This window comes from Mobula birostris, chromosome 24 (genome assembly GCF_030028105.1).
Source record: "Mobula birostris isolate sMobBir1 chromosome 24, sMobBir1.hap1, whole genome shotgun sequence".
NCBI classification, from domain to species: Eukaryota; Metazoa; Chordata; class Chondrichthyes; order Myliobatiformes; family Myliobatidae; genus Mobula; species Mobula birostris.
This window is the reverse complement of record NC_092393.1, coordinates 5,314,773-5,330,989: the sequence shown is the minus strand read 5'-3', so window position 1 is coordinate 5,330,989 and position 16,217 is coordinate 5,314,773. Positions and strand designations below refer to the sequence as shown.

Genomic DNA, 16,217 nt, shown 5'->3' with positions numbered 1-16,217 from the left:
GAGAGAATTAGCGAGACAGACCCATGGGATCATTGACTATTACTGCCGCTTGCTGCAAGAGGAGGGCTTTCCCCAGCTTCGCTGTGCTCTCTGCATTGGTGGCATGTCCATCAAGGAGCAGATGGAGGTTGTCAAACAGTGAGTGCGATGATTCAGTAGTCCATTGTTAACCTTTCCTGCCATGCTCTGTCCTGATGCTGAGAGAGAATGTAATGGCTTTGTTGCTTTGAGACAAGTTAAAAAGGAAAAGGTTAATATACACATCCCTGTGATGAAGGTCAGCACTGAAACTCAGTAGAGAATGAATAATGACGTTGGATTTGACTTGATGGGACTCCTTGCAGAGTAGGAGATAAATAGCCAAATAGTCTTCTCAGTGAAGTTGGTTAATCAATATCAGCCAGGGCACAGAAAAACCGTATCTGTCAGGGTGTTGCTGGGGACCCTGGTTAGGAGCAGGGCACTGCCAGCGGACAACTAGTGTCAATCTGGATCGGACAATAAAGATGACTTCATTTCACGTATGAATCATGGGCAGATTGAACACAAGTGTAGCAGGAGTGGGATTGTTGGCCTTTCATGCCTGTACAGCAATTCGTTGAGATCACAGCGTCTGAGGAAATGGGGAGTCCTGCAGTGGGAGTGACATTAAGGCTGATTCCTTTCTTAATTGCAAATGACTTTCAGAAACTGCAGATTATCACTTTTCACCAAGACTGCTGGAGGGATTCAGAGTGTGAATGGATTTTGGTGGGACACAGTGATGCCAAGAAATAATGACATACCCAGGGTTGGGAATATCATTCAGTCTGTAGGATGGTCTGAATGATCACATTTGTTGGGAGCTGATTTGGATTTTGGTTTGAGAAAGTCTGTTAGCACATTTGGAATTTACTGGTTGTAACTCTGCAGAGGTGTGCACATGATGGTTGCTACTCCTGGACGTCTGATGGACCTCCTGCAGAAGAAGATGGTTGGCTTGGACATCTGTCGCTACCTGGCACTGGATGAAGCAGACAGGATGATAGACATGGGCTTTGAGGAGGACATCCGCACCATCTTTTCCTACTTTAAGGTGACAGCTTACTCTGATAAAACATTCAGTGAGAAGGTTTGGTGTCACTGGAACCAGTAACTGTGACAATGCGGTGAATTGAGCAAATGTGTAGGAGCTGAATGAAATTTACTCACCTCTACTACATGGCATCCACGTCATAATCAGTCAGAAAATTCTTGGTAGATGTAGTCACAAGCTTACTGCCCCCACCCAGTCTTTATTAAGGTGCCACATTTCTTAAAATAATAAACAATCTGAATCCCACGATTGAAGGGGTACAACTGGTCTAGGCTCCCAGGGCAAAAAGAGAACAAACTTGATACCCTGAAAAAAATAAGAAAAACCACCTCAAAATCATAAGAATAACTAGCCTCCACACTGATGGAATAAACTTCACACCCTGGAAGGAGGGGTGTGACACCGCCACCCTCTGGACGGTGTCTCTTCCCCACCCATTTCCTTCAGGTAAAGGGGAATGACAACTTTAACAAACTGACATTTTGGAGGAGATGAAGCTTGAGGTTGTATCAATTATACATACTTTTATAATAAATGTACTTTGATTATTTGCTCTTTGTCTAGGATTGGTCATTTGGTTATTGTCGGATTAATATTTTGTTTATCCCTTTTCCAAGCCATGGCTTTAAACGTTCTTTCGTTCTCCCCCAGTCCCAGTACTGACTTTGACATTGATCTCTGTGCCCTTCTGTTTCGGGGTTGTTTTCGAGTGATTCAGTCAGCCATTCTGCAGCTGTTGCCCTTTACTCTGATAGAAGCAGCTTCCTCCCTGAGCAGGTCTGGTGTAAGTCCTGACGGTGCTGTGTTCTCATCACTCTGTCCATCCTACAGGGCCAGCGCCAGACTCTTCTCTTCAGTGCCACAATGCCGAAGAAGATTCAGAACTTTGCCAAGAGTGCTCTCGTGAAGCCCATCACCATCAACGTGGGTCGGGCTGGAGCTGCCAGCCTCGATGTGATCCAGGTGAGATCCATGTATGGCGCAGTGGCCACATGCCACTTCAAGAACTTCAACTTCTTGGCAAAATGTAAATTTTTTTCTGAGAAATTATGAAAAATTGTGGCATTGGAAGAGGGAATTCACCCTATTGTGACTGCAATGAAAAATTAGTTATTCCCACTCCCCCTCCCCACCCCAGTCTCTAGCTTTCAGGTACAGGTTTCAAGTGCTCAACCTGCCTCCCTGACTTCCTTTCGTTGTTCACCCCCACCGCCTTTTTTTTCTTCACTTCTCTGGTTCCTCCCTTCCCCTTCCTTTCTTTGCCCTCTGCTGCCCAGGCTCTCTCTCACCACGGCTTGCTCTCTTACCTCCTTTTGTCTATCCTTTCATTGTTTTACCTCTTCCATATCTTCTTCTCTTCCTTTACCATTTTTTCTCTGTTCCTCTGTTCTATCATCTCCACACCCTGCCATTCCTCCTTTCCTTTGCTCCATCCCACTTCCACCCTGAACTTGTCTTCTTGCTGTCATTCCTTCCCCATCTCTGCTCTTTCCACTGCTCCTGCTGGTTTCTTTGTGTACACCTTCATTCACTGTCGTCCTATCCAATTTTGCTATCTCTCTCTGCCCTTCAACTCTTTACTCAATTCCCTGACCCCTATCCCTCCCTGCCATTCCTTGCCTATGCTTTACCTTCCAATTCTCTGATGTCCCTTTCTCCCCCTCCACCCCACCCTTCTGTTCCACCCGTCTCTCATTGTCCCCTTCCGTGGAACCTCTTGGGTGTCACATTTTGAAGAGATCAGTGAGCTGAGGATCTCTGGAACTTAATAAATAGGGGTATACATGTGGGAAGATTTCCACAATTCCTTATTCACGGCTGATACATGGTTTTCTTTGAGAGGGTTTTTTTTGTGCTCAGCATGGTAAATGACAAGGTAATGTCTGCTTGTGTTTAGGAAGTCGAATACGTGAAGGAAGAAGCTAAGATGGTTTACTTACTGGAATGTCTGCAGAAGACTCCACCCCCGGTAAAGGAAGACTCCACCTCTTTATTGTGACTCTCTGTGGAATGTGAAACGAGTGGCCAGATCAATACCTGGCAGCCATCTCTCTGGTTTGCTGAACTTTAGCGAGCCAAGTATCTAATTTAGCTACTTTCAAATCTGTCCTGCAATCTGTCACATCATCGCCAGGTTCTGTCTCCATCTTAGCCAGTGTTCTTCCATTCAGCTGTAACCTCCAGCAATAGACTGAAACTGATGTCATCCAATGCAACTCTGACTAAGAAGATTTTCATCCTTGACCTGTCATCCCCACTCTTAGGTTTTCTGTTTTGGGGCCACACTGAGATTTTTTTAAAAGCAGTGTCAGGCTATTAGCTGTGGTATCCTCAAGCTCTTGGGCCCCTCCAGTTTCTCATCTGTATTTCCATTCAATAACATTATCCAAAAATGTGTCCATTTCCATAGATACACAGATGAGACCCAGCCCTACTTCATACCTCCCTTGATAGCCTCTAATAATAGCCACTTAATAGCCTCCCTTGTAATTACTGAAGTGGTTTCACACTGTAGTGCAGGGGTTAGTGCAATGCTATTATAGCTCGGGGTATCAGAATTTGGAGTTCAGTTCTGGCATCTTCTGTAAGAAAGTTTGTACATTCATCCCATGTATGTGTGTGTGTTTGCTCCGGATGCTCCGTTTTCCTCCAACAGCCCAAAGGTAGACTGGTCAGTAGGCTAATTGGTCTTTGTGACTTGTCCTGTGATTAGGCTAGGGTTGAATTGGTGGGCAGCGCGGATCAGTGGGCCAGAAGGGCCTGCATCTCTAAATAAATAACACTGTACTTCTTTTTACTCCATATCAGCAGCAGCTCTCTAACTGCTTGTCCAGCATCCTGTCTAGGATAAGCAGAAACTTCCCCCAATTAAGTATTGAGAAATAATAGAGCTATGGCTTTAGGTTCCTCGCATAAGCTCTCTTCCCCATTTACTGAGTCCACTCCACATTCTTCCTGGCAACTCAAACTGTCTGCAAACTAGAAGTTGTATTTTAGAAGAGGATCATCTTCAAGCTACAATCTACATAATTGTGTGTTATTAAGAGCATTTAATTCCCCCATTATTTGCCCAGTTCTGCTTAAGCCGTCACCCATTTCTGTGTTATTACTAGAAATTGTTTCCCAATGCCCCCGACTGTTACCCTCATTCTACCCTCTGTATGTTTATCAGTAAAACCCTGCTGTGCCTGTTTCTATTTGTAATGCATCCCATTCTGTTGCACCCATACTTGTTGGTTATGTTGCTTAGTGAAGCAACAACTCAGATTTAATGTTCTCATTGTTTTTGAATTCTTCAATGAGCACCTTCTACCTTTTTAATTACCTCCTGTCCTCTTCATCTCATTGACTCAACCATTGTCACATCATCTCCTGCAGCTTTGCCGATAAGACCTTCACAAATCTGCAGAAATTTACAATACCGCCAGAAGCCAATTAGCCCAACATGACCTTACTGAGCAAAATTGGAGCTACTAAAGTTACCTTCACTTCCCTTTTCCCGATTTTCAGGCTTGTTACAGCTTTTCCAAGTACTCATCCATGTGTTTCTTTACAGAAATAAGATTGTTACACTTTGCTCTGACACATTCAGTGTTACGCACCCCAGGTAGTGACCTCTCACACAAAGGCAATAAATCATTCCGCCTTGTACACAGTTCCCTAGCTGTGGCCCCGAAACTATTTTGTGAAGTTCTTGTTTGGTCTTCTAAATGTTATATGTTCTGGCAGCTAAACACAGACATCGCCATTTTCTCCCCTTCACTACTGCCTTCAAAATGAAAGGCATCTGCTCCAAATTTCCTCTGCCTGTCTGCACTTTACTTGTTAGTATCCCATTATTCCCTTGATTTGTTTGCTGTCTGCAGATTCATTATCTTAAGCTGCGATACTGAATTCCATTTGTCACTTGTGCACCAACTTGGACACAAGGTTGATATCACTTATTTGACAACATTCCTGTGAAGCTGCTTTGGAATGCTTCGTCAGGTTATGTAAAGTGCATGAATACCTGTGTGTATGTGTCTATACTTGTGTATTTACCCAAGTGTATTTTTTCACGTTTGTGGGTGCCTATTTGTACATGTGTGAAGGTGTTAATGCACAGCTGTATTTGGGCTTCACCTGTGTGCTCCGTTGGGTGTGCATCATGAATGTATAAAGGTGTGTAGAAATTTACAATGCCACCAGAAGCCACAAGTAGAGTTAGCTTGCCGGGAGTTTGTGAAGAAGGATAGGCAGACCATAGAGCAAAGATGCACTTAGCCTGATGGTTTGAGATGTGTCTATTTTAATGGAAAGAGCTTCACAAGCAAGGTGGATGGACTTAGAGCTTGGATCAATATGCGAAACTATGAAGTTGTGGCCATTACGGAGACTTGGATGTATCAGGGGCAGGAATGACTGCTGACTGCCAGGCTTTAGATGTTTCCAAAAGAACAGGGAGGGAAACGAAAGAGGTGAGGAGTGCATTGCTAATAAGGGATAGTATCATAACTGCAGAAAAGGAGGAAGTCATGGAAGGATTATCTACTGAGTCTCTCTGGGTGGAATTTAGAAACAGGACGGGAGTAATAACCGTACTGAGTGTTTTTTTTAGACCCCCCCCCCCCCCCCCCATAGAAACAGGGATATCGAGGAGCAGATAAGGAAGCAAATTCTGGAACGGTGCAATAATAATAGGATTGTTGTGATGGGAGATTTTAACTTTCTAATATTGACTGGCATCTCCTTAGAGCAAGAGGTTTTGATGTGGTGGGGTTTGTTAGGTGTGTTCAAGAAGGTTTCCTGATGCAATATGTAGAAAAGCCAACTAGAGGAGAGGAAATGAACCTGGTCAGGTGTCAGATCTCTCAGTGGGAGAGCATTTTGGAGGTAGTGATCGCAACTCTGTCTTTGGAAAGGTGCAAAAATAACAGGGTTGTTATCATGGGTGACTTTAACTTCCCTAATATTGATTGGCACCTGATTAGTTCCAATGGTTTAGACGGGGCAGAGTTTGTTAAGTGTGTCCAGGACGGATTCCTGTCACAGTATGTGGACAAGCCGACTAGGGGGAATGCCACACTAGATCTAGTACTAGGTAATGAACTGGGTCAGGCCACAGATCTCTCAGTGGGTGGGCATCTGGGGGATAGTGACCACCGCTCCCTGGCCTTCAGCATTATCATGGAAAAGGATAGAATCAGAGAGGACAGGAAAACTTTAATTGGGGAAGGGCAAATTATGAGGCTATAAGGCTAGAACTTGTGGGTGTGAATTGGGATGATGTTTTTGCAGGGAAATGTACGATGGACATGTGGTCGATATTTAGAGATCTCTTGCAGGATGTTAGGGATAAATTTGTCCTGGTGAGGAAGATAAAGAATGGTAGGGTGAAGGCACCATGGATGACAAGTGAGGTGGAAAATCTAGTCAGGTGGAAGAAGGCAGCATACATGAGGTTTAGGAAGCAAGGATCAGATGGGTTTATTGAGGAATATAGAGTAGCAAGAAAGGAGCTTAAGAAGGGGCTGAGGAGAGCAAGAAGGGGGCATGAGAAGGCCTTGGTGAGTAGGGTAAAGGAAAACCCTAAGGCATTCTTCAATTACGTGAAGAACAAAAGGATGACAGGAGTGAAGGTAGGACTGATTAGAGATAAAGGTGTGAAGATGTGCCTGGAGGCTGTGGAAGTGAGCGAGGTCCTCAATGAATACTTCTCTTCGGTATTCACCAATGAGTGGGAACTTGATGATGGTGAGGACAAAATGAGTGAGGTTGATGTTCTGGAGCATGTTGATATTAAGGGAGAGGAGGTGTTGGAGTTGCTAAAATACATTAGGACAGATAAGTCCCCGGGGCCTGACGGAATATTCCCCAGGCTGCTCCATGAGGCGAGAGAAGAGATTGCTGAGCCTCTGGCTAGGATTTTTATGTTCTCGTCCACGAGAGTGGTACCGGAGATTTGGAGGGAGGCGAATGTTGTCCCCTTGTTCAAAAAAGATAGTAGGGATAGTCTGGGTAATTATAGACGAGTGAGCCTTACATCTGTGGTGGGAAAGCTGTTGGAAAAGATTCTTAGAGATAGGATCTATGGGCATTTAGAGAAGCATGGTCTGATCATGGACAGTTAGCTTGGCTTTGTGAAGGGCAGATCATGTCTAACAAGCCTGATAGAGTTCTTTGAGGAGGTGACCAGACATACAGATGAGGCTAGTGCACTGGATGTGATCTATATGGATTTTAGTGAGGCACTTAACAAGGTTCCACACAGTAGGCTTATTCAGAAAGTCAGAAGGTATGGGATCCAGGGAAATTTGGCCAGGTGGATTCAGAATTGGCTTGCCTGCAGAAGGCAGAGGGTGGTGGTGGAGGGAGTACATTCAGATTGGAGGATTGTGACTAGTGGTGTCCCACAAGGATCTGTTCTGGGACCTCTACTTTTCGTGATTTTTATTAACGACCTGGATGTGGGGGTAGAAGGGTAGGTTGGTTGGTAAGTTTGCAGACGACACAAAGGTTGGTGGTGTTGTAGATAGTGTAGAGGGTTGTCAAAGATTGCAGAGAGACATTGACAGGATGCAGAAGTGGGCTGAGAAGTGGCAGATGGAGTTCAACCCGGAGAAGTGTGAGGTGGTACACTTTGGAAGAACAAACTCCAAGGCAGAGTACAAAGTAAATGGAAGGATACTTGGTAGTGTGGAGGAGCAGAGGGATCTTGAGGTACCAATGACATAGGTAGGAAAAGGGAAGAGGTCCTGAAAGGAGAATATAGGGAGCTAGGAAGGGAGTTGAGAAAAAGGACCGCAAAGGTAGTAATCTCGGAATTACTGCCTGTGCCACGCGACAGTGAGAGTAGGAATGCGATGAGGTGGAGGATAAATGCGTGGCTGAAGGATTGGAGCAGGAGGCAGGGATTCAAGTTTTTGGATCATTGGGACTTCTTTTGGCGCAGGCGTGACCTGTACAAAAAGGACGGGTTACACTTGAATCCTAGGGGGACCAATATCCTGGCAGGGAGATTAGCGAGGGCTACTGAGGTGACTTTAAACTAGAATGGTTGGGGGGTGGGAATCAAATTAAAGAGGCTAGGTGAGAGGAGGTTAGTTCACAACAGGAGGATGGGAACCAGTGCAAAGAGACAGAGGGGTGTAAAGTGAGGGTAGAAGCAAAAAGTAGTAAGGAGAAAAGTAAAAGTGGCAGGCCGACAAATCCAGGGCAAGCATCAAAAAGGGCCACTTTTCAACATAATTGTATAACGGCTAAGAGAGTTGTAAAAGAGCGCCTGAAGGCTTTGTGTGTCAATGCAAGGAGCATTTGTAACAAGGTGGATGAATTGAAAGTGCAGATTGTTATTAATAATTATGATATAGTTGGGATCACAGAGACATGGCCCCAGGGTGACCAAGGATGGGAGCTCAACGTTCAGGGATATTCAATATTCAGGAGGGATAGACATGAAAGAAAAGGAGGTGGGGTGGCGTTGCTGGTTGAAGGTGAGATTAATACAATGGAAAGGAAGGACATAAGCCGGGAAGATGTGGAATCGATATGGGTAGAGCTGCGTAACACTAAGGGGCAGAAAACGCTGGTGGGAGTTGTGTACAGGCCACCTAACAGTAGTAGTGAGGTCGGAGATGGTATTAAACGGGAAATTAGAAATGTGTGCAATAAAGGAACAGCAGTTATAATGGGTGACTTCAATCTACATGTAGATTGGGTGAACCAAATTGGTAAAGGTGCTGAGGAAGAGGATTTCTTGGAATGTATGCGGGATGGTTTTTTGAACCAACATGTCGAGGAACCAACTAGAGAGCAGGCTATTCTAGACTGGGTTTTGAGCAATGAGGAAGGGTTAATTAGCAATCTTGTCGTGAGAGGCCCCTTGGGTAAGAGTGACCATAATATGGTGGAATTCTTCATTAAGGTGGAGAGTGACATAGTTAATTCAGAAACAAAGGTTCTGAACTTAAAGAGGGGTAACTTTGAAGGTATGAGACGTGAATTAGCTAAGATAGACTGGCAAATGACACTTAAAGGATTGACGGTGGATATGCAATGGCAAGCATTTAAAGATTGCATGGATGAACTACAACAATTGTTCATCCCAGTTTGGCAAAAGAATAAATCAAGGGAGGTAGTGCACCCGTGGCTGACAAGAGAAATTAGGGATAGTATCAATTCCAAAGAAGAAGCATACAAATTAGCCAGAAAAAGTGGCTCACCTGAGGACTGGGAGAAATTCAGAGTTCAGCAGAGGAGGACAAAGGGCTTAATTAGGAAGGGGAAAAAAGATTATGAGAGAAAAGTGGCAGGGAACATAAAAACTGACTGTAAAAGCTTTTATAGATATGTAAAAAGAAAAAGATTGGTTAAGACAAATGTAGGTCCCCTGCAGACAGAAACAGGTGAATTGCTTATGGGGAACAAGGACATGGCAGACCAATTGAATAATTACTTTGGTTCTGTCTTCACTAAAGAGGACATAAATAATCTTCCAGAAATAGTTGGGGACAGAAGGTCCAGTGAGATGGAGGAACTAAGCAAAATACATGTTAGTAGGGAAGTGGTGTTGGGTAAATTGAAGGGATTAAAGGCAGATAAATCCTCAGGGCCAGATGGTCTGCATCCCAGAGTGCTTAAGGAAGTAGCCCAAGAAATAGTGGATGCATTAGTGATAATTTTTCAAAACTTGTTAGATTCTGGACTAGTTCCTGAGGATTGGAGGGTGGCTAATGTAACCCCACTTTTTAAAAAAGGAGGGAGAGAGAAACCGGGGAATTATAGACCGGTTAGCCTAACGTCGGTGGTGGGGAAACTGCTGGAGTCAGTTATCAAAGATGTGATAACAGCACATTTGGAAAGCGGTGAAATCATCGGACAAAGTCAGCATGGATTTGTGAAAGGAAAATCATGTCTGACGAATCTCATAGAATTTTTTCAGGATGTAACTAGTAGAGTGGATAGGGGAGAACCAGTGGATGTGGTATATTTGGATTTTCAAAAGGCTTTTGACAAGGTCCCACACAGGAGATTAGTGTGCAAACTTAAAGCACACGGTATTGGGGGTAAGGTATTGATGTGGATAGAGAATTGGTTAGCAGACAGGAAGCAAAGAGTGGGAATAAACAAGACCTTTTCAGAATGGCAGGCAGTGACTAGTGAGGTACCGCAAGGCTCAGTGCTGGGACCCCAGTTGTTTACAATATATATTAATGACTTGGATGAGGGAATTAAATGCAGCATTTCCAAGCTTGCGGATGACACGAAGCTGGGTGGCAGTGTTAGCTGTGAGGAGGATGCTAAGAGGATGCAGAGTGACTTGGATAGGTTGGGTGAGTGGGCAAATTCATGGCAGATACAATTTAATGTGGATAAATGTGAAGTTATCCACTTTGGTGGCAAAAATGGCAAAAACAGATTATTATCTGAATGGTGGCTGATTAGGGAAAGGGGAGGTGCAACGAGACCTGGGTGTCATTATACACCAGTCATTGAAAGTGGGCATGCAGGTACAGCAGGCGGTGAAAAAGGCGAATGGTATGCTGGCATTTATAGCGAGAGGATTCGAGTACAGGAGCAGGGAGGTACTGCTGCAGTTGTACAAGGCCTTGGTGAGACCACACCTGGAGTATTGTGTGCAGTTTTGGTCCCCTAATCTGAGGAAAGACATCCTTGCCATAGAGGGAGTACAAAGAAGGTTCACCAGATTGATTCCTGGGATGGCAGGACTTTCATATGAAGAAAGACTGGATGAACTGGGCTTGTACTCGATGGAATTTAGAAGATTGAGGGGGGATCTGATTGAAATGTATAAAATCCTAAAGGGATTGGACAGGCTAGATGCAGGAAGATTGTTCCCGATGTTGGGGAAGTCCAGAACGAGGGGTCACAGTTTGAGGATAAAGGGGAAGCCTTTTAGGACCGAGATTAGGAAAAACTCTTCACACAGAGAGTGGTGAATCTGTGGAATTCTCTGCCACAGGAAACAGTTGAGGCCAGTTCATTGGCTATATTTAAGAGGGAGTTAGATATGGCCCTTGTGGCTATGGGGATCAGGGGGTATGGAGGGAAGGCTGGTGCAGGGTTCTGAGTTGGATGATCAGCCATGATCATAATAAATGGCGGTGCACGCTCGAAGGGCCGAATGGCCTACTCCTGCACCTATTTTCTATGTTTCTATGTTTCCACAGATCCCTGAAAGTTGCCTCACAGCTGGATAGGGTAGTTAAGAAAGCTTATGGGTTGTTAGCTTTCATAAGTCGAGGGATAGAGTTTAAGAGTTGCGATGTAATGATGCAGCTCTATAAAACTCTGGTTAGGCCACACTTGGAGTACTGTGTCCAGTTCTGGTCCCCTCACTACAGGAAGGATGTGGAAGCATTGTAAAGGGTACAGAGGAGATTTACCAAGAAGCTGCCTGGTTTAGAGAGTATGCATTATGATCAGAGATTAAGGGAGCTAGGGCTTTACTCTTTGGAGAGAAGGAGGATGAGAGGAGACATGATAGAGGTGTACAAGATAATAAGAGGAATAGATAGAGTGGATAACCAATGCCTCTTCCCCAGGGCACCACTGCTCAATTCAAGAGGACATGGTTTTAAGGTAAGGAGTGGGAAGTTCAAGGGGGATATTAGAGGAAGGTTTTTTACTCAGAGAGTGGTTGGTGCATGGAATGCACTGCCTGAGTCAGTGGTGGAGGCAGATACACTCGTGAAGTTTAAGAAGGGACTACTAGACAGGTATATGGAGGAATTTAAGGTGGGGGTTTCTATGGGAGGCAGGGTTTGAGGGTCGGCACAACATTGTGGACGGAAGGGCCTGTAATGTGCTGTACTATTCTATGTTCTGTGTTCCTTTGCCATAGTGCTGGAGAGGGATAGGAGCAGTCAATTTGGGAAACCATTTAATTGGGGTAGGGGGAAATATGATGATATTAGGCAGGAACTTGGGAGCATAAATTTGGAGCAGATTTTCTCAGGGAAATGAACGACAGACATGTGGCAAATGTTCTGCACGGTGTTCTTCATAGGTATGTTCCATTGAGGCAGGGAAAGGATGGAAGAGTAGAGGAACCATGTTGTACAAAGGATGTGGAAAATCTAGTTAAGAAAAGAACAGCATGCAAAAGGTTCAAGAAACTAGTACAGCTAGAGCTCTAGAAAATTACAAGGTTGCCAGAAAAGAGTTTAAGAGTGAAATTAGGAGGGCTAGAAGGAGCCATGAGAAGGCTTTGGTGAGCAAGATTAAGGAAAGTGCCAAGGCATTCCACATGTATGTGAAGAGCAAGAGAATGAGCCATGTGAGAATAGGACCGATCAGGTGTGAGAGTGGAAACATGCGTGGAGCCGGAGAAGGTAGCGGTGGTACTTAATGAATACTTTGCTTCAGTATTCACCAGGGAAAAGGACCTTGGCAATTGTGGAGATGACTTACAGCAGACTAAAACACTTGAGCATATATATGTTAAGAAAGAGGATGTGCTGGAGCTTTTGAAAAGCATTAAGTTAGATGTCGCCGGGACCAGACGAGGTATACCCCAGGCTGCTCTGGGAAGTGAGTGCATTATCAATAAGGACGGGAGAAGTACCAGAGGATTTGAGGATCAAGAAAGGTGGTAGAGATAACCCAGGAAATTATAGACCAGTGAGTTTTCCGATGCGCCCAGGCACGACTCGAGTAGCAGCAGTACTCTCAATGGATACGATTCAATATTCCCGTTTCAGCCTGATACAGCTAAAAAGCACAACTGCTTCCAAGGTCGGTACAGTCAACAAAGATGTCTTAATGTGTTTAAACAAATGACCACTGCTTAAAACTGACAGAAACAACACCGATTGTGGTCAGAAGTGCCCACGTAGGACACCTCGGAGGAAGCGCTGGTGCAGGGCGGGGTTACAAGTGCGTTTAAGAAAACGGGGTTTTAAACTGCCTATACCAATTATCTTGCTGGCAAACTCCAGTCTCTGGTGAATATAATCAATTATCTCAGAGCCAGGGTGCTGAATCAGAGGGAATATTAGGACTGCAAGTGTCCTTTGATTTACAGAATCCTGGTTAACCCCTTCCGTACCGGATGCAGCGATTCAGATCAACGGGTTTACTATACATTGTCAGGATAGATCTATAGGGTCTCTCAAAAGCAGAGGTGGAGGAGTATGCCTCATGATCAACTCTTCTTGCTGCACAAATATATCAGTACTGTCCCAGTTCTGCTCACCAGACCAGGAATATCTAGCAGTAAAGTGCCGTCCTTTTTATCTACCACGGGAGTTCTCTGGGGTCATTCTGGTAGCAGTTTACATTCCAGCTCAGGCCAGTGTCAGTCAGGCTTCAGATGATCTGAGCAATGGGATCAACATGCATGAAACAGCACACTCTAACGCCTTCACCATTGTTTAGGGAGATTTCAACCAGGCCAGTCTGAAAAAAATCACTAAGCAACTACCATCAACAAATCACTTGCAATACCAGAGGAAACAACAACAATGGCTACACCACCATCAAGAATGCCTACCGCGCTATTCCACGCCCTCACTTCGGGAAGTCTGATCACCTGGCTGTACTTCTACTCCCTGAGTATAGGCAGAGACTGAAGACTGGAGCACCAATGGTGAGGACCAAGAAGATTTGGACAGGGGAAGCACAGGAGCACCTACAGGACTGCTTTGAATCAGTGGACTGGACTGTATTCAGAGATTCATCTTCAAACCTGGATGAGTGTGCTGCAGTTGTTACCGACTTCATTAAAACCTGTGTGGATGAGTGTGTGCCTACAAAGATTTACTGTACATTCCCAAACCAAAAGCTGTGGATGAACCAGGAGGTACGTTGTCTGCTGAAAGCTAGATCTGTGGCATTCAAATCTGGCGACCCAGGCTTGTACCAGAAAACCAGGTATGATTTGTGGAGGGTTATTTCAAGGGCGAAGAGACAATTTCAAACGAGGTTGAAGCTGACATCGGATGTATGTCAACTCTGGCAGGGTTTGCAAGACATTACTTTCTATAAAGCTAATCCAATAGCATGAATGGCAATGATGTTTCACTACCAGATGAACTCAACACCTCCTATGCCCTCTTTGAAAGGGAGAATATAACTACAGCTGTGAAGATCCCTGCTGCACCTGATGACCCTGTGATCTCTGTCTCAGAGGCCAATGTTAGGCTGTCTTTAAAGACAGTGAACCCTCGCAAGGCGGAAGGTCCTGATGGAGTACCTGGTAAGGCTCTGAAAACCTGTGCCAACCAACTAGCGGGAGTATTCAGAAACATTTTCACTTCTCACTGCTATGGCCGGAAGTTCCCACTTGCTTCAAAAAGGCAACAATTATAGCAGTGCCTAAGAAGAATAATGTGAGCTGCCTTAATGGCTATCACCCGGTAGCACTCACATCGACAGTGATGAAATACTTTGAGAGGTTGGTCATGACTAGACTGAACTCCTGCCTCAGCAAGGACCTGGACCCACTGCAATTTGCCTATCACCACAATAGGTCAATGGCAGATGCAATCTCAATGGCTCTCTACACGGCTTTAGACCACCTGGACAACACAAACACCCGTCAGGATGCTGTTCATTGACTATAGCTCCGGTTTTAATACCATCATTCCCACAATCCTGATTGAGAAGTTGCAGAACCTGGGCCTCTGTACCTCCCTCTGCAATTGGATCCTTGACTTCTTAACTGGAAGACCACAATCTGTGCGGTTTGGTGATAACATCTCCTCCTCGCTGATGATCAACACTGGCGCACCTCGGGTGTGTGCTTAGCCCACTGCTCTACTCTCTCTATACCCATGACTGTGTGGCTAGGCATAGCTCAAATACCATCTATACATTTGCTGACAATGCAACCATTTGTTGGTAGAATCTCAGGTGGTGACAGGAAGGCGTACAAGAGTGAGGTATGCCAACTAGTGGAGTGGTGCCACAGCAACAACCTGGCACTCAACGTCAGTAAGATGAAAGAGCTGATTGTGGACTTCAGGAAGGGTAAGACGAAGGAACACATACCAATACTCATAGAGGGATCAGAAGTGAGCAGTTTCAAGTTCCTGGGTGTCAAGATCTCTGAGGATCTAACGTGGTCCCAACATATCGATGTTGTTATAAAGAAGGCAAGATAGTGACTATACTTCATTAGGAGTTTGAAGAGATTTGGCATGTCAACAAATACACTCAAAAACTTTTGTGGATGCACCGTGGATGCCCTTTTCTCACTGTTACCATCAGGTAGGAGGTACAGAAGCCTGAAGGCACACTCAGCGATTCAGGAACAGCTTCTTCCCCTCTGCCATCTGATTCCTAAATGGACATTGAACCTTTGGACACTACCTCACTTTTTTTAATACACGGTATTTCTGTTTTTTGCACATTTTTTAAATCTATTCAATATACGTATACTGTAATTGATTGATTTATTATTTTTTTTCTCTCTTTTAACCAATTTAACCAATTTCCCCCGGGATCAATAAAGTATGACAATGACTATATTATGTATTGCATTGAACTGCTGTTGCTAAGTTAACAAACTTCACGTCACATGCCGGTGATAATAAACCTGATTTTTATTCTGATTCTTACTTCAGTGGTGGGCAAGTTGTTGAAGATCCTGAGAGGCAGGATTTATGAGCATTTGGAGAGACATATTCTGAGTAGGGATAGTCAGCTTTGTCAAGGGCAGGTCGTGCCTTACGAGCCTGATGGAATTCTTTAAGGATGTAACAAAACACATTGATAAAGTAGAGCAGTGGATGTAGTGTATATGGATTTCAGTCAGGCATTTGATAAGGTTCCCCACGCAAGGCTCATTCAGAAAGTAAAGAGGCATGGGATCCAAGGAGACCTTGCTTTGTGAATGCGTGGTTGTAGAGGGATCGTATTCTGCAATGAGGTCGGTGACGAGGAAGTGGAGGGATGAGTTAGTAAGTTTGCTGATGACACAAAGGTTGGGGGTGCTGTGGATAGTGTGGAGGGCTGTTAGAGGTTACGGCGGGACATTGATAGGATGTGGAACTGGGCTGAGAAGTGGCAGATGGTGTTCAACCCAGACTGGTGTGAAGTGGTTCACTTTGGTAGGTCAAATTTTGACAGAATATAGTATTAATGGTAAGACTCTTGGCAGTGTGGAGAATCAGAGAGATTTTGGGGTCCAGGTCCGTAG

General features: G+C 44.6%; 1 protein-coding gene across 1 annotated transcript in view; it reads left to right on the top strand.

The window, feature by feature from the left end:
* Positions 1-16,217, top strand: part of ddx41 (DEAD-box helicase 41) — a 62,534-nt gene that overhangs the window by 35,802 nt on the left and 10,515 nt on the right. Inside the window, exons 9-12 of the mRNA XM_072242056.1 lie at positions 2-138; positions 913-1,075; positions 1,907-2,038; positions 2,973-3,044. Coding sequence (XP_072098157.1) covers positions 2-138; positions 913-1,075; positions 1,907-2,038; positions 2,973-3,044 — 504 coding nt within the window. The remainder of the gene's footprint in view (position 1; positions 139-912; positions 1,076-1,906; positions 2,039-2,972; positions 3,045-16,217) is intronic.